Source organism: Oryza glaberrima, chromosome 6, assembly GCF_000147395.1.
Source record: "Oryza glaberrima chromosome 6, OglaRS2, whole genome shotgun sequence".
Classification (NCBI taxonomy): Eukaryota; Viridiplantae; Streptophyta; class Magnoliopsida; order Poales; family Poaceae; genus Oryza; species Oryza glaberrima.
Window position 1 is genome coordinate 21,566,942 of NC_068331.1, and position 25,665 is coordinate 21,592,606.

General features: G+C 37.2%; 1 protein-coding gene and 2 long non-coding RNA genes across 3 annotated transcripts; all 3 read left to right on the forward strand.

Moving 5' to 3' along the window:
- Positions 1-2,244: 2,244 nt before the first annotated feature.
- On the forward strand, positions 2,245-6,665 carry LOC127778013 (uncharacterized). Its single transcript, XR_008018398.1, has 3 exons — positions 2,245-2,389; positions 2,467-2,514; positions 6,423-6,665. It is a non-coding gene; the product is annotated as an uncharacterized LOC127778013 (long non-coding RNA).
- A 2,338-nt stretch (positions 6,666-9,003) lies between these two features.
- Positions 9,004-12,319, forward strand: LOC127777732 (uncharacterized). Its single transcript, XM_052304352.1, has 3 exons — positions 9,004-9,102; positions 10,923-10,999; positions 11,458-12,319. The coding sequence occupies exons 2-3, from the start codon at positions 10,943-10,945 to the stop codon at positions 11,827-11,829; spliced, it is 429 nt and encodes a 142-aa protein (XP_052160312.1). The 5' UTR covers positions 9,004-9,102; positions 10,923-10,942; the 3' UTR covers positions 11,830-12,319.
- Positions 12,320-15,551: 3,232 nt separating this feature from the next.
- LOC127775785 (uncharacterized) lies at positions 15,552-19,824 on the forward strand. The gene is made up of 3 exons (XR_008018036.1): positions 15,552-17,110; positions 17,405-19,238; positions 19,340-19,824. It is a non-coding gene; the product is annotated as an uncharacterized LOC127775785 (long non-coding RNA).
- The last annotated feature ends 5,841 nt before the right edge of the window (positions 19,825-25,665 follow it).

The following is a 25,665-nucleotide window of genomic DNA, read 5'->3' on the forward strand; positions in this document are numbered from 1 at the left end:
ATATCTTGCAGGATACTTACGCTAGAGTTCAATGCACGTGGTTGGTGAAGATTCCATATGGCATACGATGGAGATATTGTGTGCGTATGTGATGCGGAGTCGAATTTGGAAGGAGTCCAAATTTGGTATGTTTGGAGTTTGTAAAGTTTGTTTCTTGTACGGGAAGGTTTCCTAGATGGATTAGGACTTCTAGTATGAGTTTGGTTCGTGTCTTTAGGCTGCCTACCTCATGTATAAATAAAGAGGGAGCTTGAGGCTTCCCGGTATCGCTTTTGAGAGCATTGAGTTGACAGTTTAGTTAGGGTTTCGAGGTTAGTCGAAATTTTCGTGTGGAGTGCTGTTGTTGCACTTTGTAAACACACAGAGAAGTAATAAAGTTGTTATCTACTTTGAGAGTTCTTCGATTTGTGTTTGCTCGGATTCGGCGGTCTAACCGACGAGTTACCGGCGGCATACGTATGGTTAGACCGGCGGCGGCTACAGACGGCATCTGCTGATCTAGACGGTTCGACCGAAGTTTCTACCTCGGTCAGACCAAAGGCATATGGGCGGTCAGACCGGCGTAACATCTTCGGTCAGACCGTGATCCGTCGAATTTGAGGGTAACTTTTATTTCCGCTAAAAAGTTTTGGTTTTGGGTATACCAACCATTCACCTCCCCTCTGTTAGCTGAGTTCTTGTGTTTCGATCCTACACCACCTTCTATTACTAGAAACGTGAACATAGCAGCTAAAACACACTACTCTCTAGTGGAGTTTCCAACATGATATCATCCTATCCCCGGTTAATTAAGAAAAAAAAAATATGCTCCTTAAAAATGTATCTGCAGATATCAAAAGTTTATACCTAGATACTGGAGATATCTAATAACCTGATGTAACAAATTTTTACACTAACTAATTGATACCCCGCGCTTTGCTGCGAGATATGTGGATGAATGCAGATTATGCATTATAGAAAATGGTAGATGTATATGTTTAAATAATGTAAAAATGATGTAGAGATAATGATTTGACATTGCTTACATATTGAGTTCTAAATATAGAACAAAATTGTAAATAATATGTCATGTTTGCATGATATTTAAAATATTCTATATAATAATTTCTAGTAGATGATGATGTGACATAATTGCATATTATTTAAAATACTCTGAATAATAATTAATAGTAGGTGATAATGTGACACAGTTGCATGTTAAGGTTTAAGAGTATAATTAATAGTAGGTGACGATGTGACACACTTACATGTTAAGCTTTAAGAGTTAGTGAATATCAGCTTTATATTAAGATAGGATATGAATACCTCTTATGCCTTAATTACCCGTTAATTAAACCTTCCGACACTACAACTAAACTACCTACGGGATAACAGTCACATTAAATAAAATTGTTTGCTATTCCCTCCGTTTTATATTATAAGTTGTTTGACTTTTTCGTAATCAAACTTAGTTATGTTTAATTAAGTTTATAGAAAGTTACCAAGATACAAAATATCAAATTAGTTTTATTAAAATCTAATATTAAAGATATTTTAATTATATATTTGTTTTGGGTTAAAATACTACTTTGTATTATTTTTTTATAAACTTGGTAAAATTTGAAAAGAAAGTGATTAAAAAAGGCTAAAAGACTTATAATATAAAATGGAAGGACTATACGTAAAGATGTTGTAATGAAATATACATGTTCGGATTCTGCCTGTCTCTGCTCCCTTTACAACTTCGCGGAAGTAGCAGTGTAAACGCGTTTTGAAAAGTTGACAGTCCATGTGGCGATGCCTCAACAGCAAGCAATGCTCTCATACCACGACCAAATTTTTCTGTGTAAATCAATGGAACCCTTCGTGAATTCTTATTTCTTTCTGCTCTGAACTCTGATCTTTCCCCGCGCACAGTACTGAAAACCTCGTAAACAAGTGCCGGGTAATCAGATCGATCGGTGTCAGGTTAGTTACCACCTAGCGAAGCATCTTCCGTTCCCGAAAGTAACAGAGAAATTCATGGCTTGACAAGAGCAACAATTCAGAATCTCACCATCCATGGCTATAGCTTCAAACAATGGCGAGTGATCGACAATTATTTTCGGAAACGCGTACGCCGCGGGCGAATTCACACATTCACAATTAATCCAAATCAAATGCGTTTGGGTTGGCTACCTAACGCTTTTGTCTCGGTCAAACTGAACCTCCTCAAATAAGAGCCCCCTGCAATGGCCTCAATGAGCGCTACCGCGTACGTGCGAGCTGAGGCGCGTACGCGGTTGGTGTGACGAAAGGATCGATCAGCTAGCTGCTATGCTACCGGGCAACTCCGCAAGAAGAGCTCTCTCTCCCGGTCCCTTTCTCTCCTGTGGTGGAGCGAGAGATGGATGCCTAGTGGACTCTGAACGTAGGTGGATTGCTTTAAGCACCTTTTTTTTTAACTTTTTTATTTTATTTTTTTAAGTATAATTTGGACGTACACAGGCTCACACACATCCTGCATGCACGCTCATCATATACAGACTTACATGGGTACGTACTAATAATCTATCGGGGAGAATTTCAACTCTTAAATTTAGCTTAAGAAGTGTGATATAAAGTGAAGTTGTGTGGAGCAGCCTAGTTATCTCTAGTTTATTTTGTGATAACGTTCCACCTAACTTTGCTCCTATTTTAGATGGAGCTGAAACTGTTTGACTAAGCTTCAGCTTCAAGAGATATGAAACTGAAACTGTTTGGCTAAGCTTCAGCTTCAAGAGAACTGGAGCTAGAGCTGGAGCTGGAATTGTACCAACAAACATACCTCAATTAACACACATCTAAATAAGATTGAAGGCCGTCCTAACCTCACGGTATCATATTGTCTTTTTGGGTTATGTTTTCGTACAAGTCTCCCAAGATGACATTTGCCATGCATGTTCTACAAAAAAACTTGGTTTCTTTTCTTAACAAACATAGCTGCTCTTTTTCTGATTGTTTGTAGACTACTATTACATTATGAGTATGATGGCTTAAAATATAGGATAAAATATTTATGCTAGGCCTGAACGTTGGGCTCCGAAATTATCATGTCGTTCGTACGTTCTATCAATAAGGCTGAGTTCTAACTGAAAACTTTAAACCGCAAGTTCCTCATTTTTCATTAGCATGTTTCCCGAATGGTTAAACTATGTGTATTGTGAAAAAAAAAATCTATACATAAGTTTTCTAAAAAAATCAAATAAATCCATTTTAAGTTTATACCAATAGTTAATAGAGTACTTAATTAATTATTTATTTATGAGATGAGCTTGTTTGATCACGTGCGGCTGAAAATATAACCTCCAAATTCACAAACAAACACACCCTAAGAGACAATGTTGGCTCAGGATCTTCAATAGAAAAACAGAAAATATATCTAGAAAATTCATGGTGGTTACTCAGAGCTCCAACGAAAAAAAAAATCGACTCACTTGAACAAAGGATAAAAAAAAACCTGAAACCATACAACTTTTATTAGAATTTTTTTTAGATCCCATTAATTGCAAAGAAAAATATTGGCATGCCGAAGATATTAAACTGCCGTTGATGTATAGGAAATAGTTAGGTATCTTAAGCAATATCTACCAGGGTTTTGTAGTATAACCGTGTCATAAAATTTAGGGCTGTTCACTTTAATATCATTTTCAATCTTACTAAATTTTAATAAAGTTGTCAAAAAAGTGGCTACATTTAGTTTGCTGCCAAATTTTGGTAACTATATAAGAAATCCTACCAAAATTTTGGCAATTGCCAAATTTTGGTAAGGTTTTTTTGGCATCAAAGTGAATAGACCCTTAATTAAACGTGCTATATTATTAGTACTATCCCCCATTTGTTATCTGACATTGGTTCCATGGGAACATATCCTATCCACACAATTTTCCGTGCACACTCCGTGCACGCCAAGTAGCAAATGTTACAAAAATTTCTAGAAAAAATCTTACATATACTCTTAATAGTATTACACATATCTACAAAGTCTTATATTCAAATTCATTGTATTTTATCCGTAACAAAAAATGAAAAATATGACCGTATTAAGAGTAAAAAACTGTCAGAATTTTGTCTTTTTTGTTACAGCTAAAATATAACGAATTTGAACATGAGATTTCATATATATTATAATACTATTGAAAGTTTATGTTCATTTTTTTCTAAAATTTTCCGTGGTATTTGCTAGTTGGTGTGCACGAAAAGATTATCTGCATAAGATATGCTCTTTGGTTCCATAGTACTGCCTCTGTCCCAGAATATAAGAAGTTTTAGAGTTGGACATGGTTATTAAGAAAGTAGGTATAAGTAAATGATGAAGGGTTGTGATTGGATGAGTAGTAGAGATAGGTATGAAAAGTAAATGGAGGGTTGTGATTGATTGGGAAAAGAATATTGGTGTATAAGTTATTTTATTTTAGAATAAATTCTAAGAGCTAAAAGTAATTATATTTTGGAACATATAGAGTATAACCAAATATCAGAAAAACACGGAGAGATAGTTTAGGTTGTTTTCCTTTAGGAGCGTTGCGAACCCTTCCCTCACGAGACACAAAACTGAGTAACGGATTATCAAATAATTAATTAAATATTAGCTTAAAAACTTAAAAATAGAATAATATAACTTTTAAACCAACTTTCTTATAGAATACTTGATAAAGAATACAGTGTTTAATAGTTTAAGACACTACGTGTGAAAAAGGAGAAACTATAAGTTGTGAAAGTGTATAATACACATGCCATCTTTCAGAGCAATTTCGCGATAAATACCTCTAGTAGAATTTAAAAGAACAACTAATACGACTTCCTGCACATCCGCTGCTCAGCTCTGCCATGTAAAGATCGGCGTCGTTCGTTCACGCGCTCCAGTTACCGCGTTGCTTGCGCAGTTGCGCGTCGGCATGGAGGGAGGGATGGCCCACCCCTCCTTCGTTACGAAGCTGCGTTCTTTACCTCTGTTCCCAATTTCCCTTCCTGCGTTTTTCACGCGCACGCTTTTTTAACTATTAAACGGTGTATTTTTATAAAAAAAATTCCATACGAGAGTTGTTTAAAAATCATATTAATCCATTTTCTAAAAAAAAATTAACAAATACTTAATTAATCATCCGCTAATCGCTGCTCCGTTTTCCGTGCTGGAGGGAACCAGTTCCCAACTGTGAGTATGGAACAGAGCTCCGAGAACTTTCTCGGCTTTGGCCTCTACTCTCTCTCCGCGTGTAGACCTTCGACTTTTTTAGTATATTGTATTGGTGTGTTGGAATTCGCTACGTCTATCTCTCCGTTTGATGTTAAAAAGGTTGCCGTGTTGTTTGGATCGTGGGGGCGGTGCGAGATACTCATTTTTTTTTTTAAAACACAAACACTCTACAAACGTAGAGGCTCACAACGTGCGCACACTCACCCCTTTCGGCATATCTTCAAATTGACGAAGTCACCATGGGCGGCGCCTCGCTGTCGAGGGATACGTCGCCTACCACTGAAAGAATAATTAGCCGTAAATGCGATCACCCGCGTGTAGACCTTCAACTGTTTGTAGTATATTGCATTGGTTTGTTGGAATTCGCTACGTCTATCTCTCCGTTTGATGTTAAAAAGGTTGCCGTGTTGTTTGAGCCGTAAATGCGATCACCCGCGTATAGACCTTCGACTGTTTGTAGTATATTGCATTGGTGTGTTGGAATTCGCTACGTCTATCTCTCCGTTTGATGTTAAAAAGGTTGCCGTGTTGTTTGGATCGTGGGGGCGGTGCGCGATACTCATTTTTTATTGAGAAACACAAACACAGAAGCTCACAACGTGCGCACTCTCACCCCTTCCAGCATATCTTGAGATTGACGAAGTCACCACAGGCGGCGCCTCGCTGTCGAAGGGTACGTCGCCTGTCACTGAAAGAATAATTAGCCGTAAATGCGATCACCCGTGTCAAATCTAGAATTTAAACCCGAGTGGGCTGGTTCCACCATAAGGAATCTAACCAGTTGAGCTATGCTCACTTCGTGATACTCATTTTGTTATGTCTCTTGAGAAGGACACGTTCCAATTATACAAACAAAAAATAAGTTAGAGGTATCACTGTACAGTTGCTAGTTTTATTATTTGTCTTTGTAAAATCTCTTCTTTGATCTATGCCATCCGTTACCATCTTTTGAAATTACTGCTTAAGAACCGATTTTTCCTAATATCAAGGTTTCATTTTTAGTTACGGGCTATAATAAATTCGTCTACATTAATAACGAGAGGTCATGTAAATCTAATACCGCCTATAAAAATTGGCTTTTATCGGACCGCTTATAAAAATTTGGGAGTTACAAATTTCAAGCATTTTCCTCATCCTTTTGATGGCAATTCAATGATTTTCATTGCTTGTTCTTTTATTTTTCTTATATAAAAGATCAAACAACATATTTAATCTCTATTATTTTCAGGGCAACGCACTGGCTCCAGTTTTGGGTACAGCTACAAAGGTGTGAGGATGATGGGGAATTCCTAAAGGTTGCATGCCGCAGGTTGGAGTCGATGGAGGTTCACAAATAGACTTCAATAAATGTGTTCTCCTTATTTTGGCTTGGTTACCTTTGTTTTTGTTTGGTGTGTTCTTTTTATCTGAACTACACTCTTTTCTGGAGTGCTACTTTGTAATAATTGGCTGTAGCTCTTTTTTAGCAAAGGCTGGGATGTTATATTCCATTATCTAAAAAAAATTAATCTCTATTATTATAAAAATTGAAGATGTTTTTGTCGGTACTTTGGTACATCATCCATGTATAAGTTGATTTTTAAGTTCATTCGCTTTTGAAATTATAGATCCGTATTTGAGTCGGTTTTTAAGTTTATTTGTTTTTGGAAACACAAAAGAGTTGTATAAGAAATCTCTTTAAAAAACTCGCATGCTAACTTGACACGATCAGACTCCTAATTGCAGCTCATGATTTTCTAAAAAAGTATATATCCAAGCGAATTCCCATAGTGAATTTTACCTTAACTAAACCACATAACAATAATAATATTAAAATAGCCTTCACCTATTGCAATGCACATGCATTTTCTCTAGTAAACATAAAAAATATAAAACTACATAAAATAAAGATTAAATTTCACAAAACTACAGGTATTTTGCATAATTTATCACAAAACCACAGATTTAAGAGCTTGTTTCATAAAACTACATATTTAGTGTCTTCGTTTATCACAAAATTACAGGTACTTTGTATAATCTATCACAAAACTACAGATTTAAGAACTTGTTTCATAAAAATATAGATTTAGTGTATTCGCTTATCACAGTGCTACACATTCAGTGTCTTCATTTATCACAAAACTACAAATTTAGTGTCTCCATTCTCACAAAACTACATGTTTTAGCATTGTTAAAACGTGTAGTTTTGTGAGATGGAGACACTAAATCTGTAGTTTTGTGATAAATGAAGATATTAAACCTGTAGTTTTGTGAAACAAGTTCTTAAATATATAGTTTTGTGATATATTGTTCAAAGTACCTGTAGTTTTGTGATAAACAAAGACATTAAGTCTGTAGTTTTGTGAAACTAGTTCTAAAATTTGTAGTTTTATGATAGATTGTGCAAAGTATCTGTAGTTTTATGAAATTTTAAAAAATTACGTGAAAACAATATCCAAACATAGATAAAAAAAATAAAGTATAGTTATACATAACAAAATTATGGTTTAAAAGAAGTAAAATTGCACATTGCATACTAGCTAGTGCAATTTTAGACTTATAAATGTGCAATTTTAGGTGAGTGAAAATTTGTAAATTTTCAGGCACCTGAAATCTACAATACCTATAAAAGGTACCTAATTATCTAAGAAAAGAGTCGACTCTGAGCCGTTGTCATGCGCAGCAACGATGTTTCTCATTTCTTCCATCTCTTTCTTTCACGTCATCAAATTTACTTGTATGACAACGAAGATAGCCTATTATTAGACATTATTGTACATGCCCTTAACCCCGTTTTACCTAGTGTAATTAAGTATTAGGTTTAAGATTTGACCAATAGCTAAAGAAGTTTGACCACAGTAAGGTGTGATAATGGGTGTGTGATTTTTATTATAAGTTTTGATGTATTAAAATGTGTCATATTCAGAACTAAATTAGTTTTTTATGGGACGGAGGAGTAGACGTCAGCGCTTAAGTACGTACGTGTCCGAGGCGGGCAAGTCAAGTAGCGATCATGTGAGGGCTTAACTATAGATAGAACTCACAATCACTAATGGACCGAGTTCGTTGGCAACGACAATTTCCAGGCACTTTCCGGCGATTCCGTCGTACGTGGAGCAAAATAATTGGAAATTAATGTCGCCACGCACCAGAAACGCGTGCGCCGTAGATCCATCGGGCATGCATTTGACTCGTTGAGTGCACGATCACGTAGCCACGCCACGTAAAGAGTGTTTCACTTTTAACCTTTTTCAGTGAACTCATCGCCGAACCTTTTCAACAAACTTGTACTAGTGACTGATTTGTCGGTTCGAGGAATCTGACATGCTACTTTGATCTCATATATATATATTTTCCCATTTTACACCTAATAAATGGCTACCAAACAAAGTAAATTAATCCAAACAGCCTATAATTGTATGCTTAAAAATGAGTGAAAAGCGAACTGCTGCTATTGCCTATTCAATCTCACAAAGTGTCAAGGTAAATTAAAACCTTACGAGAGACCATATATATCCATGATCCATATCCCAACATTTGGTATAACTTTAATTTTGGGTGAGTTCAGTGATTAATTAATTAACTGCCGTTGCCGATATTAATTTCTTCCAAACGCAGAAAAACGATCACGGCACGCGCGGACCTTTGCTCACATGCATGGCATATATCTGGCGTGTACTACACTGCACTACTCCAGAATTTCCGGGAACCTTCTCCGATGCTTCTCTCGTGGGGTAAAAGCCGGCACCACTTTGCGCATGCAAAACGTGCGCCTGCCTATAAATACCAGCTCGCGGGCACAATTATCACATGCCCAAATAGACCAAGCTGCACGCGAATTTCCTTGTTGCTGCGGCTTTACCCCCTGCACACTGCCGAGCCCTTCTTCCTAGCTAGTACTACAGAGCTTCTTCTTCCACTTCTCTGAGGTAATTTCTATCTGTCAATCGGTAAATGCAATACTCCATAGGAGATCGAGCCGTTCTAGCTTTCTATGAGTTCTTTCCTCCCCTTTTCCAAGATGAAGCCTAGCTTGAGGATGAGGTGGTGGAGAACTCACACGTCATTGCCTCTGACTTTTACTTTCTCGTTAAACTTTGCCCAGGAAAATAAGGTCTATTGTGAAAAAAGAGAATGGCATACAGTGGTCAAATTAAAAAAATGAGAACAATCGAGGAGAAACTTAGCTATTATATAATTAAAAATTGTGAGTGTATTAAGAATTAAACATCACATCTTAGGGTTGAAATCGCACACCCCTTATCACCCCGCACTGTGGTTAAACTTCTCTAGCTATTTTCTAACTACCATACTAATAGTAGTTTTAGAACGTTAGATAGTTGAATTATTTGGTCATACTACTCTGTCCTTAAAAAAAAATAAATCCTAGCTATTGTCCAACTACTATACTACTAGTAGTTTCAGAACACTAGCTAGTTGAATTATTTGGTCATACTACTCTGTCAAAAAAAAGAAGCAAATCCTAGCTATGAGCACGCATATGTCCAGATTCGTAGGCATATGTCCAAATTCGTAGGTAGGATTGGATTTTTTTGGACGGAGGGGGTATATAAGAGACAATTATGACTAGACTCGCCAAGTAAAGCATTTGCATGATGTGATAGTTAATTGACTTTCTACAGTTACTACATTAAAAATTCGATAGTTTTTCCTAGATAATGAATACACTCCATAACTTTACCTGTTGATCTTATTGGTAGATAAATATCAAAGTCATCTTATTAGTAGATAAGGCAACATGACTGTTGACTCTAAATTTCGTCATGCAAGACAAACGAATTTCCATTCTCCTCACACCTTTAAAAGTAGGCTCAAAACTGAAGCTAAAATTCAGTAGTTAGAAATGAGATATATGTTCTTCAAGATTGACCGAGGGTGTTTGAAGTAGGTTTACCCCTCTCCTCCAAATTAGTCCTTGGATTAATTTTCTTCGTTTCGAACAAAGAAATTAAGAAATTGTATAGGATCTTCGCATGAAAATGTAGTTAAATTTGAGCATTCTCGGAGCCCTTAGTAAGAACAAGCACAAGATATCTACACTAATTTTTATGAATCCATTAATTCATTATCTAAAAAAATGAGTCCATTAATTAATTAATTAATTAAGGACCGCTTTGAAGCCTTGCAGGCCGGCCGGATTCGAAAACTAGTATAGGAGTAAGGAAAACACAAAGAATTAATAGAATATCATTTTGTTGAATCCAGTAGCATACACCAGTTCATAAGAGCACCCATAATGGTAAAGTAAAATGCTCTCTATAAAACATATACATTTCAGCAATAGACTAGATTAATATTAAACCACCTCAATAGCATGTCTACATGTGTATCTATAGCTCTCTCATGCATTGCCTCGTTTTTCTCTATAGACTATCTCTAAGTTAGTAGATAGCTTTGCTCTTTCTCTTCATTTAATATCTTCCATGTAGGAAAATATGCTGACATAGATCTCTTGTAGAGAGCCTATAGATAACCATTGTGGGTGCCCTAAGAACTTACAGTTCTTTTCACATTTTTTTTCAAATCATGCTAAGGGTGTGTTTAGTTCACGCTGATTGAAATTGAAAGTTTGATTGAAATTGAAACGATGCGGCGAAAAAATTAGAAGTTTGTGTGTGTAGGAAAGTTTTGATATGATGAAAAAGTTGGAAGTTTAAAGAAAAAGTTGGGAACTAAACCAGGTCTAACAAATAAAGTGGCTGCTTTTATTTTGCATTTTGTGACACAGTTTTGCTCTCATTTTTCACGATGGCAAACACAAGTATTGTTTATCAACAGGCTGCAACTTCAGTGATGGTTTCTCATGTAAGTGATAATCTCTCTGTTCTCAAATATAAACATTTATGATATCTTTTTTTCACGGAGATTAAGAAGACATGTAAAATCAAACATGGGATAATTGCATGCTTCAGGTAGGGAAGTAGGTGGGGATTAAACAGGAGATGGTTATTTGTGATTGGTTAATATAGTAGATCGTAGGTGGAGAAGTAGTTATAATAAAATTTGAATGCTATATATGTATCTATATTTTAGGATAGAAGAAGTATTATCTAAGTATATACAAATTACCCGTCTTCTCTCGTGCTTTAGAATTTGGTGTATTGCCAGGGGTCTAGACTTTAAATCCAAGGTGACGCAATTAGAATAGGAAAACAAAATCATAAAGTCATTTCTACGCAACAGCTTTTCTTGTTAGCTTAAGATTTTGGTCATCTTGTATTCCTTCCATCCTAAAGGGTTTCTGTTTTTTTTTGTCCCTGCAGGGAGAGCAGCTATGCCGGAAACCCAACGACGCCCAGCGGGATCTGGAGCGCGGCGTCCTGGTGACCATCTTCAGCTCCGCCGTTCTAATGGACTACCTCGTCGACGGGCCTCCATGGACGGAAGGGTCCAACGGCGGCCTGGTCTTCACCGCCACGCTGCTGCTCGCGTTCGCGACCTTCATCTGCGGCAGCGCCCTCATGCTGGTCGGCCTCGCCGGGCGCCTCTTCTCCGGCGGCCGCTGCGTCGCCGTCGTCTCCATGTGCCTCGTCGTAGCTCTATCCGCGCAAACCTTGCTTCGTCTGCTCATCTGCGCGTTCCCGTACGTGCAAGACCTCACCAGTCTTTGCCGGTCGTGCATGCCCGAGCGTTGACCCCTATAGCCTACTTAGGCTGCATACTTATAAGCCTAAACAAACAAACAAACAGACTTTTTTTTATAAAGCTTGCCTCATATTGCCTTAAGAAGGTATAACTCTGTCATCTAAATTTAAGGCTTAAAAGTCACCACCTTATAAACCTATAAGAATATGTGAGGTTAAAATTCTAAGTCAATAAATCTAAGCCCGATGAAAGGTCCTAAAAAGTGACGAGATGGCCCTGTATTTGGTAGTTTTTTCCCCCAAATTTTAGATTATTGAGTTTATCTTTACAAAGAGGATTTGGTTTTACTTGAGTTTCCTCTCAGCTAAGAAGGGTTGGCGAAGATCTACATAGCTTTATGGGTGATTGCTTGGTAAATGTACTGGTTGTATAACCACACATATGTTGAAATGTCTAAACGTGTGCCTCTACTTAGAACTGTGTCATGTTATATTCACTAGTCGTCAACCGTGCTTTGCGTATGTACATTATTGTTATATTAATTGTAAACTAGCTGGGTGGCCCGCACAATTGCGCGGCTAGCACCCAAACAAAATTATATATTTTTTTAAGTATGATTTTACTTAAAATTTATTAAATAGCTATCTCGTTGTCTTAAGATTTTGAAAGACCAAACATTTTCATCCCCGTGTTTCTAATTGTATAGTTTTTAAAAGTCACACCAGTTGCTACCCCCTTACTTCTGTTATTTCCTTTCTTATTTGCTTGCTCGATATACCACTATTTCTATTCATTCTCATTGGAACCTTTTAAAATTGGATCTTGTAGTTTTTAGAATTTATTATCTCGTCGGGTTTTGTTTTTATAATTTCTAGAAGCCCCATCAAACGCTGCCGTTATACTCCTATACGACCCATCCACTGCCTGGGATTTTAAAAATTGAACATAATTATTGTTTGGGTTCATTTTTTACTTTCAAGAAGTCACCAAACCGTCAACGGCTTTGGCGTTGTACTCCTCTACGGCTCGCTTATTGCCTCCCTTCTTATTGTCATTGAGATTTTAAAATCGAATATGATTATCATTGTTTTTTTTACTTTTTAGAAGTTTTGAACCTTTAAAAATTGGACTTGTATTTTTTATAGTTTATTGTCTTATTGGGTTTTATTTTTTTATAATTTTTAGAAGGCCCGTCAAACGATGCCACTATACTCCTCTACAGTCCGTCTGCCGCCTACTCTTTATTATCATTGGGATTCTAAAAATCGAACATAACAATCTGTCAACGTTTGATGTCGCGATTCCGGTATTTGCATAGTATGGGTATCATTGGTCCTAAGATATATGCGAGATTGTACTAAAAGAGATGGAGACGCGGATTTTTATATAGGTTCGGGCCCCTGAATTGTCAGGTAATAACCCTACATCCTGTTGGCCGAAGCCGGTCATTGCTCTTATTCATCATAATCACACCAGTACAATATTTGGGATAGCCTATCTAACTGTTGTTGACATGACGGTCTGAAGGTCTGACTCATAGTCGACAACATGGTAGCCTTCCTCCTCGAATCCGCATTCGGCGAGATCAGAGACATCGCTATATCTCTCCTGACGGTATCCATAGGCATCGTAGGGGACTAGCCATGCCTATCTCTGAAGTCGATATCCGGCGTCTTGTCTTGGCGTATGTTGGCTTGTATGTTGTGGCTTCTGTTGTTCCGTGTATGTTGATTGTGTCCCCTCTCCTCCTAGGAGACCTTGTATTTATACCCATAGGTGTCCCCTTATCCAAGTAGAACTATGAAAACCAATATGGATACAATCCGAGTAATCATTGTCGTTTCCATGTAGAACTCTATTCATCCTTCCTTATGCGGAACTCCTCCGATATCCGAAGGTTGTTTCTGTATAAGACATGGTATGTGGTGGGTCCTGCCGAGATTTAGTCAACTACTATTAGGTATGTGGTATCTATAACCCTGACACTATCGTTGAAATTCATATTTTATTTTCTAAAAGTCCCGCCAACCGTCGGCAGCTCTGCAACTTTACTCCTATACACCCTGCCCGCTGCTTTTCCTTTTTATTGTCATTGAGATTTTAAAAATCGAATATGATTATCAATGGGGTTTATTCTTTTACTTTCTAGAAGTCCCGGCAACCGTCTTTTGCCCGTTTGCTTCACGGCCTGTCTGTCATCCCTCCTTTTTATCGTTATTAGGATTATATTTGGTGTTTTATTAACAGTTTTAATATGTCGTATCAACCATCACCACTCTACTCTTTTATAGGCCTGTTACTTAATTTTATCTCATCACGTGTTTTCGATGGTCTTTTCTTTCAATATTCTTTATTTTTATCACCAATTTTAGTTATATATAAATTGTATTCCTAATTGAAATCTTTTTTCTTTTTCTAATTTCAGAATTTATTTTATTGTTTCAAATTTTAATTAATACCGTACTGTGTTTCTTTTAATATTTTTATTTTTTATTTTCAATTCTAGTTGTTTCAAAATTGTATTCCTACTTGAACTCTCTTTTAATTTTTCTAATTTTGGATATTATTTTATTTTTTATTCTGAATTTTAATTAATCTTATATTAGATTCTTATATGGACTCTTCTTTCAATATTGCTTATTTTTAATTCCGAATTTTAGTTAATTTTAAATTGTATTCCGACTTGAACTCTTCTCTTCTTTTCTTTTTTGCTAATTTTGGATTTTATTTTTATTTTTATTTCGGATATTAATTAATCTCGTATTGGTTTCTGGAATCTTCTTTCAATATTCCTTATTTTAATTTTTAATTTTTGTTATTTTTAAATTGTATTCCTACTTGACTCTCCTTTTCTTTTATAATTTCAGATTTTATTTTATTTTTATTTTGAATTTTGATTAATCTTGTATTAAGTCCTTATATGAACTCTTCATTCAATATTGCTTATTTTTAATTCTGAATTTCAGCTCTTTTTAAATTGTATTTCAACTTGGACTTTTTTTTTCTTTTTCTCTGATTAATGTGGGAATTTTTAGCCCCCACAGCGAACGTGGTGCCTCATTTCAAGGCTGTTTTAATAATATAATAGATAGATAGATATTTGAGTCTATTCTTATTCTAAATTAAACCAAAATTTGAGTCAACTTCACCTCGTATTTAGTCTATTCTTATTCTTAATTAAATCTTGATACCAAGTTTCTCTTTGGTAGCTCGATCGTATCTTTAACTATGTTTTCTTAGGTCATCTCTACCGCATCCCTGATGGTTAACCTGGGAAAAAAAAATAAGTTTTGTGGCATCAAAATATCTCATCTCTAGGAAATTGATTTTGAAAGTTCTGCGTTATACACTTCAATCCTATCACGATTCGAGAGAGTACATCTCTCAGTGCTTTAATTACCAATATTCCTTCCAAATTGAACATTCTTGTTTCAAACTGAACACATTTCTCTTCTGAAGAAGAGCGTTCCTATACTACTCTTCTAGCACGGACCACATTGCACACAAACATCACCACCATCGCACCCGTACAAGCGGAGAAAGCGCAACCATTTGTGTTCCTGGCAGGAAAAAGCCAGCAAACAACCTCTCGCGGTAGTTTCACGGAAGTTTCGGTGATATGGACATTTTTGACCAACCAAACCAAATGCGTTTGTCTGGCTTGGCTACCGTGTTTTTTACGTTGGATTTGGGTCAAAGTACTCCGTATGCGGCTGCGCATGCATATAATTATAAGAACCACCTTCGATGGCCTCTTGGAGCTGCACCGCGCGTAGGCGGCGCATCCACGAGGCGCGCAAGAGCTAAGCTAATAATAGCGACGGATAGCTTCAATACTCCGTAGCATGGAGCCTTGGATCTCCATATGCTCGTAGCGCCATCACGGCCTTTTCTCTCTTCCTTCTCCTGCGGTATATGTGCTGCATATGTGCAAAAGCCTATGACTACTAGCTTGTTTGGAGTTTCTGTACCGATCGAGTAACGTTTGCCCACACACTCCGTGGGTGTTTGATGTATTCAACAATATTTTGAGCATGTGTGGAGGCCGGACGCGCATGTATGTACGTGGTGGTGTGAGTGTAGCATGCGTAACGTGAATATATGAGACTGTCCAAACATACTCCCTCTGTCCCAAAAAATCCAATGTAATATTAGATGGGACGTTTTCTAATACAGTGAATCTGGACAGGAATATATCTAGATTTGTTGTACTATGAAACGTCTAATTCAATACTAGATTAGGATTTTTTTGAGACGGAGGGAGTACTTTCGTTCGAGCTATATATATGGCCTATGGCTAATAAGGGTAAAATCGAAAAGTAAATCGAACAAGCAAAACAAAATTATATGTACGTACAACTATATATCTATGTTATTAATCAATTTAAAAGACCGATGCTAAAAAAATATACTAAATAAATGAACCCTAAATTAACCCTATAACTAAGTTTTAAAAAACTAAATTTTGACCGTGGCTGACTGTGACCCTGCCAAGATACAATAGATAGTCTCTCGGTTGCATAATTCATAGTTACCATATTCCTTGCATGTGGGTCTCGTGGTCTTGCGTATGTGTGGTTAACTGCATGCATTTGATAAAAAAAAAATTTGAGTATTTTTACTGTGCATTGGGACTTTTGGTACCTCCAGGTACCTGCAATCAGAGCCATCCATCGAGTGTAATATCCAATTGTTGTCAATCTTCGGTACTGTCAGGTACAAGAATCCTCTCGGCGGTACCCCTTTGTTGAACAAGCAGAAGAGCAAAACTGGGTTTCACATAATTTTTTTTTTTGCTGATTCCGCACCTCAAGCTCTTCCCCATCGCCGGTAAGCCGCTACTCCTGATCCCCTTCCCTTGAGGCGCCTCATCTATATTTGTCTTCCATGGCGGCGGTGCAGTCAACCTTGCTGGCCGAATCGAAGCTACCGAGACACCTTCGACTCCCTCGCTGCAAACTGCAGCCACGACGACAACCTCAACACGACGACGAAAAGATGGCCACGACGATGTGCTCATCGCCGCGGCAGTAACCTCGGGGAACATGGCTGATGTTGGGTCGCCGGCTCGACTACTTCCCAGCCTCCTCCCTCCTCCCTGGTGCTAGTACATCTGAGGCAATTGTTGGGCGACGCGACGACTTTGGGGGAACCTCCTGACCGCCCTCCCCAGTACCCTCCCAACGACACTGCTGATTCCTCCCTCCTCCCTGATCAAATCTCAAACGAACTGAGATTAGCAGCAGTTGCAAGTCCAGCTTCATCTCAACCCACCATCAGGAATGAAGGTGTGGTCAAGAGCAGCTACAAGTCCAGCTTCATCTTGCTATGGTAGAAGTTTCTACTTGACGATCTCTCTTACACAGATTAATACGTAGTGTAGTGGTTTGGGTTAGCTCATCCTACTTGTTTTAAAGCCAAATTTAGTTGTGAGTTCGATTTTCGCATACCACTATTTGTTTCTTTGCCACATTTTTTTTCGCCGCCTCGCCACAATTTTTTTTCGCCTCCTATGCTCCAATCATCATCGTCGAGAGCGAGAGAAGGACAGGAGCTTGAGCTCTCTCTCTCTCTCCCTCTCTCTCTGGTGATGTGATTCCTAACTTGGATCTTCCTCTCATCCAGAATCATAAGAAGCTAATCCTGGAGGTGGTGATCAGGGTTCTGCTATGCTGCAGCTGCAGTCAGGTCGTGGCGCCATCGGTAGCCTTCAACCTTAAATACAAACCATCGCCCGTGAAGGATAGTAGGAGACTAGGAGGTCACGAGGGCCTTGTTTTCTTCTTTTTCCTATTGTGCCCTTGCTTATTCAACGGTTAGATTTTGTTTGGTACCTTGCAGCACCAGTATTTAGAGGTACCATTTAATGGACCATAAAAACACTCCAAAAAATTACATGCATCTTGTGTGTTATTAGGGAGAGGAGTTCCACTCTTTTCTCTCACCCTCTCTCCCTAACTCCTGAAGACTTGGATAGAGTGGAGTTTTGTATTGATTGTAAGGGTCGGGTTTTGGCCGATCTCGGCTGTGTTCCGTTGTTGGCCTAGCGGCTGTCGGTCACGCTTAGCGGCGGCCGGTCCGGTGCTAGTCTTCTCCTGGATTTGTGTTGGCGCTGTCGATGTGTGGGTGGTGGTATACTTTTTCCTTTTCCTGGTTACGACCTTTCAGGGTTGTAATCTTGCAATTTTTTTCCTGTTATATCAATAGCACTTCGCACCGTCTTGTGCGAGTCGTTAAAAAAAATGGCTCATTTGGTTGAACTTTAGATTTTAAAAAACAGCTAGCTGTAAATCTAGCCTGTGAGAAGTTAGAGAAGCTAAGAAAAACTAGTCTCAGTTTATTTTGTGTATTCTTTAACCACAGTTTTTCTAATTCTATGAGAAATTATAACTATCGGGAGCTCGCGGACAAGGGAAGCTTTATCTTCTCTCTCCTTTTCGGTGGCCGGCAATTTCCGTCCACCATCTCCGTCATTAATTTCACGCTAGCTGTAGATTGTTTTACGCGTTGTATTGCAAATTACTGTGTGGTGTGCTGGGCTTGTTCCTTCACCACCAAGCTAGCTAATTATTTTCCGCGCAACCACTTGACTTTAGAACAAAATCAGTTTAATTATTTTCCGCCCCTTGCATATATAGATAAGTTCTTTTCTTTCTAAAAAGGCAACAAAAGGTTTACCGGATATATTAGGAGGAGTAAAAGTTAAATACAGATCAGAAAGGGCCTAAAGAAAATAGAAAAAAACTGAGGTGTCCCTGATTTAGAGTATTATTAAAAAAGATTTTAGGACACCCCTAGGAGACCTCCAAATTAGAAGTCTTGATTGTGCCCATTGGCTTATATTTTCCTTTACAATGAAGACATGCAACTTGACTCTCGCTTTGCTAGACTTGTTAAAAAATTGTTCGATTGCGCTCGAACCACACTCAATGAGTTGGGATATACTCCGTGGGCTGTAACTGTAAGTCACTGTTCAGTCGTGTTCTAATCTCTCTGTCCGCTAGCTAGAGACATTAGCATACGATTGAAATTTCCTTGCAGCCTCCAGTCACAGCTGTGAAATTTCCGTGGGCTGACTAGTACAAACCGGTCAAGTTGGCCAGTATTATTCCAAATCAATTATTTTCCTCACAGTTTCGTAGAAGGTGCGAATTACACTTTTTTTTTAGCTAGTGAAGGGCAGGAAAAATTATACTCCTAGTTTGTACTTTGTAGAACTTGCATGTTTGCCTTGAGCCCTTGAAATAATGCAAATGAAATTAGGTGAAACACTTACACACCCCCTCCCCGACGGATGATAGCGCGCGTAGGCGCGGTAGGAGGAGGAGGGATTGCATGTGAAAATTAAACGACCATTTTATTTAATTTCTTGCAGGTTATCCCCTGAGCTAATTAGATAACCCAAAATTACCAACCAAAACCAACCATTGACAATTTGACCTCTGCAATCTGTGGATAAGTATGCGTTGCTTTCTCTATCTGGTGATTTCTTGTGTTGGTGGGGTCCCGTACGTGTGGTTTACGCGTCCCGTTTAATTCTTGTGTTGACTCGGCCAGCAGATTAAGAAGGCCCCTGCGTCTCCCGTCTGCTCCCGCGCGCGCGCGATGGAGCAGAGATGGCGGCCACCGCGCATCACGCGGAAGCTGGCTGGAAGGGACACGGCAAATGCAGGAAGAGGCAGGCAAGCAGCCAGCCATGTCGCCGTCGCCAAACACAATCAACGCGTTACGGATCGGATGCAGGCAGAGGAAATCGAGTGCTGCCAGAGGGTGGGCGCGCGGAAGAATGACTACAAAGGGTGTGTTTAATTCGCACCAAAATTGTAAGTTTGGTTGAAATTAGAATGATGTGACGGAAAAGTTGAAAGTTTGTGTGTGTAGAAAAGTTTTGATGTGATGAAAAAGTCGAAAGTTTGAAGAAAAATTTTGCAACTAAACACGGTGAAAAGCTCGAGGCTCTACCACAGCGCACCATTTGCTTTGGTAAAATTAAGTCGTCGTCTTCCTTTGCCAGGGTTATTGGTTTGGAATCAACGAGGGAATACCCCCACTCGTTGCAGCAAGAAATTTAAAAATATTTCTAAATGAAGTTCGATAGAAACATGTCGAAATTAAATCATGAACTCATAATGCCTATTCTGAGTCCTAACAGTTGACGTGGAACTACAACTTTGCGTATATAACACATGGATGGTTTTCATCGAGTAGAGTATGAGATAGGGATAATGACTATTATTTTTTTGAAGTGATATGGGCTCAATGCATGCATGTTAAGCTTTGTAGCAATAACTACACGAAGTGAGTTGTAAATGAAAGTGATATATAGGTTGTTATGATCAAATCATGAGAGGCATCAAGGCTATTATTTTCTATATGATATATCTTGATGCATCCATGATGAGCTTTCGGCAGTAAGAGCCTCTCCTGCTGTTTTACGTCAAAAAATGATGAGCTTTCGGTTCTAACAATCTAGGATACATAGACACAAAGGAAGTGCAATCCATCCATGCATTGAAGTTTCTTGGCTTGGTGCACTATGCGTAGGAACATGGAGATGTACTAATCATCTTCAATTATATAATAAAATCCATTACAAGCTCAACTTTAGCTTATAAATGACTTAATAATTTTGAAAATTAAGTACATATTGATCTCAAACATTTGATTGACTTAATCATTTTTTAAGACGATGTTCTGGAGAGTACATTGTAGATATTATGGTGTTGTTTACATCATAGATATTGTGTTGTTGTTTGTGTTTTTTTTAAATATATTATAAGTTGTCGCAACGCACCCAACATGCATGATAGTTTACAACTTTACATTGTTTTAGTTTTTTTTCTTTCGTTTTTTTTCCTTTTGATACGTTATAATCTTTGGTTAGTGGAGAGTTTGGATGTAAAACATCCCATTATCTAAAACATATTAATCTTAAAAGTATTGGTTTCTATTAGTTTAATATTGCTGATAATTACTCCCTTCATAAAAAAAGGTTAAAAGTCATTATATTTTAGAACGAAGGAGTGCTTTATTATAATTGATGTAGAAAATTACTTTTTATTCTAAAGCATTATAATTCAGCGTACATCAAAATAACTAGCATGTTGTCCTGCGTAGATTGAGCGACTAGCATCGTTATATTTTTTTTTCACATAATAACATATATATTTCAAATTATATTATTAAAATATATTAAAACAGTGACATAATTTTAAATTCTATAGATCAAACTAACAAATATATAATATTCATATCATATTGTATATAGGTGATAGTTATTAATTATTTTTTAATCTGACTTTTAGTTATTTGTAAGTTTGTATTCTTATATATAGACTCCAAACTCTTTTTTAATATTTCTTATTTTTTATTTATGAGGTTTCGTTATTTATGAATTTATCCCTATATGGAGTCTAAAACCTTCTTTCAATTTTTACTTTCAAATTTGAATTTTAGTTATTTCTAAATTGTATTCCTATATATACTCTAAACATGTCTTTCAACATTTCTTATTTTATTTCAAAATTTTGTGATTTGTAAATTGTATTTCTATGTGGACTTTAAACTCTTTCTACCAATATTCCTTATTTTTAATTTTCTATTTTAGTTATTTCAAAATTGTATTTTTATATGGACACTGTACTCTGCTACCAATCGTCCTCACTTTATTGAATTTCTAATTTTGGTTATTTAGAAATTATATGTCTGTATGGACACTAAACTTTATTTTTAATTATATTTCATGTCTTTTAAATTCGGATTTTCAATTAGTTCTAAAAAATTTACTATATAGACTCTAGACTCATCTTCCAATATCCTTTATTTTTGTAATTTCGAATTTTTGTTATTTCTAAATTATACTCTTCTACGGACTTTAGAGTATACCGTCTCCTTTGATTTGAATTTTATTTATTTTTAAACTGTATTCCTATATGAACTTAGACTAGACTTTAAGAATTGTACTCGCTCCGGGTTGATAATACTTATCGCTTTGGACAAAAGCATGGTCTCCAAAAAACAACTTTAAGTATTTTTTTCTATTATAATATGTATAAAAGTGTTAACAAATATATGTTTTATTAAAGTACTTTTAAGACTAATATATACATTTAATCACCATATTTGAAAGATAAATATTTTAAAAATGATTCAGAATTAAAGATTCTAAAGTTTGACCTCACCCTTATGTAAAACAACAAGTATTATTAGCCCGGAGGGAGTATATCTGTATGGACTCTAGTCTGTTCTTTCAATATTTTTTATTTTTAATTTTGAATTTATGTTATTTCTTAACGTATTTTTATATGAACTCTAAACCCATCTTTTAATATATATTTTTTAATTTCGAATTTTTGTTATTTCTAAATTGTACTCCTAATCCTATATGGACTCTATACTCTTCTTCCAATATTCTTTTTTCTATTTCAATTTGTAGTTATTTCTGAACTGTATTTTTATATGGACTCTAACCTCTTTTTTAGTTTTGAATTTTAATTAGTTCTAAATTGTTTTCATGTATGGACTCTATTATCCTCTTTCAATATTCCTTATTTTTAATTCCGAATTTCTGTTAATTTTAATTGTATTTCTATATGGACTCTAACTCATATTTTAATATTTCTTATTTTTGAATTTATAATTTCAATAATTTCTAAATTTTACTCCTAAAGAACTCTAAACTTTTATTCCAATATTTTTTATTTTGAATTTTAGTAATTTCTAAATTGTATTTCTATATGGACTCTAACCTCTGGTTTCAATTTTTCATTTTTTAATTCCGAATTTTTTTAAAAAGAATGAAATAATTCTGAATTTTAGTTAGTTCTAAATTATATTCTTGTATGTATTCTTGTATGAACTCTATTCTCGTCTTTCAATATCCTTTTTTAAAATTCCAAATTTTAGCAATTTTTAAACTGTATTTCTACATGGACTCTTATTTATCTTTTTCTCCGATAAATATGAGAATTTCTAGGCTGTGAGAGCAAACGTAGATGCTTCATTTTCTATTACTTTAGTATTATCTCGGTCATAGGAACTTAGACCACCTACGTGCTGGTAAACGAAAACCACCTTGACTAGAAAAAATACCCATGTGTTACAACGGATGAGTGCTATCTTAATTTTATTATTATTGTTATACGGTTTAGCTATGATGAAATTCACTATGGGCATGTTTGGTTGCCTGCATAGTGCTCGGCTCGCATGCGCGGGTGCAGGGGAGCGCCGTTTGGTTGCCTGGACGAGGGTCGGTGCCTGCTTCCACGCGTGCTAAACGGCCTTCGGAGACAGGCCCACTAGAAACGCAGGAATCGAGCTTCGCTGCTCATCCGGGCTGCGCTCGTGCAGGCGTGGGGACGCACGGGTGCAGACGCGGGATGAGCGGATGCAGGAGGCAAGAGGGGGTTGCGCTCCCGTCACCTCCCTCTCCCTCATTTGCTAGCTCGGCCGCTGCCCCCCACTCGCCGCCATATCCGTCGCCGCGACATCGCCTGAGCTCCTCGCCCTTGTCTTCACCGACTGCCGCAAGCCATGTCTCAATCTTGCTCGAATCCAGTGGCCAAGACCTCGCCACCCCCTAGATATGACAGAGAGGACGACCTCACGCTCGAGCTCGAACATATTAGGGAGGAAGAAGCCAATGGGAGAAAGGAGGGCCTGAGGAGGATACCAGGATCCGGATGTCTGAGGTGTCGCCACCGCCATCATCTTCCTCTTCTCCTCGCTCTCGACGGCGCCGTCCTCCTCGCCGACCGCCGCCGCCCTCCTCCTTCACGAGCTGCGATTCGTCGCTTGGATCCGGCAGCCACGGCTTCAAAACGCAAGATCCAGTGGCCTTCAACTCGTGGCCACCGGATCCGGAGGCCACGAACTCGGTGAGGGTCCGCGAGGCGCCGAGGCGCGCGTTGAGCGGCGATGGGGACGAGGCTTCGAGTCTTTTTTTTTTCTTTTTTTTTCTTGTTTCTTCTCTGTTTTCTCACTGGTTAATAGGCGGTAATCGTGCTACACGTAATTAGAGATTTTTCAGTCGGTGATTAATCTCTCATTTAAATTGTAGTATTGGAGTTTTTTTAAGCGCTAGGTGTACACCACTTTCTATTTTTTTACTGGTTCATGATGATGGTCTATGAAATACTGTACAGGTTGGTGTGTGAGATGTGTTGTATTACACATTAATACTATCATTTCCATGTCATAAAAGTATATCTACTTGGTTATATTAGATGCTCATAATTTTTTTCATGGGATATTGTAGAGGTAAGCTCACCATATCAAATAAAGAGGTAACTACACCTAGAGTTTATACAACTAACCAAACAAAATCTGTTGCATCCAGCATATTCAATGCAACCAACCAAACAACATCTAACCATATCCAAGACCATCTCATGCGGACAACCAAACGACAGCATATGTATCTCCTTAACCAGGCTAGACTCAGCCTGGATTAGAGAGATGGACTGGGCTGAAGAGATACGAGCAACCAAACACACCCTATGGGAATTCATTTGAATATATTTTTTAAGAAAATCATGAGCTGCAATTTGGAGTCCGACTTTCATCTCAAGTTAGCATGCGAGCATTTTTAAAAAAAACTTCTTATACAACTCCTTTTCTATTTAAAAAAAAACGAATATTAAAATCCGACTCAAATATGGATCTGTATTTCAAAAAACGAATGAACTTAAAACCGACTCAAATACGGATGACTTACTAAAATACCGGTAAAAATATCTTTAATTTTTGTAATAGTAGAGATTGACCTAAAGCTAGGTTTATTCACATGCCCTCTTATACAGGTGAAAAGTATCTAAATTTATAAATATACGATATGATTTTCCACAATATACGATACCAAGATGAGGATACACAAAATGAGATGAAAAAGCTAGGTTGCCCGGAAGTGTGAACTCCCTATATAAATCGTCATCACATTTACGCTCTTTCCTTCTATTAAAAGAGGAGCATTATTTGCACCATTGGAACAAGTTGTTGATATGGAACTTGTCAGGTTGCCATAAAAAGATAATTGGTCGAGTAACAAAAGAATTGTTGTGATTCTCACAACATTACAAATCCAAATTTGTTAAGTGGATGCAACACCATCACGTCAATGCGCATGGAACAAACAAAAAAAAATACTAAATATATTCATGCATGAAATTAAATACTTGAACAAAACATACTCCCTTAATATAAGGGAGTATATACTAGGGTCCGTTTTGTTAAACTAATCACTGCCATAATTAAACAATTTTTTAGAGGAACTAGCAATAGAATGCTACAAATATTGTGGCATCATATGAAAGATAGCCTTAATGATTTTTTTTCTAATGTCTTTAGATAAGAAAAATGCGCTCAGGGCAAGTTCTATAGTGGAGGTGAATGTCACATCTAATTTAAACCATGTCATCTTCTAATTAATTAAGATGTAACAAATATAACATATCACATGTAATACACAAAACCCCAATATTAATTTATTCTCACATCACCTTACACTTTTCTCGAAGATTGTGTAGATGTTGCTCCTTGCATAAGAGCAAGTATAATAGTGAGCTATAAGCCTACTATAAACTTATGTGGAGGAGAGAGGTACCGAAAATTCAAGGAGGTTGGCTCTCATGTAAGAGCTAACTTAACACAAGCTCCAAGACAAATACATTAAATATATAAGTGTGAGATAGAGAGAGGAGAATAAAATTGTAGCCAACCTTATATAACCTATTATATATGTTGGCTTTAAGATGAACTAATAGTAGGAAGTGAGTTATACTATTATCCTTGCTCTAATGGGTGGCTCATTCTCTCTCTCCTATCTTCTCTTCAACACCTCATCATCTAATCCTATGTGACATAGGATAAATTTAGGTTTAACATGTAGG

What these genes read in the sequence shown, in the direction of transcription:
- LOC127777732 (XM_052304352.1), top strand. Translation starts at nt 10,943, where the DNA reads ATGGCAAACACAAGTATTGTTTATCAACAGGCTGCAACTTCAGTGATG. An exon ending in CTTCAGTGATGGTTTCTCAT is followed by an intron (nt 11,000 to 11,457) that starts GTAAGTGATAAT and finishes TTGTCCCTGCAG; the next exon opens with GGAGAGCAGCTATGCCGGAA.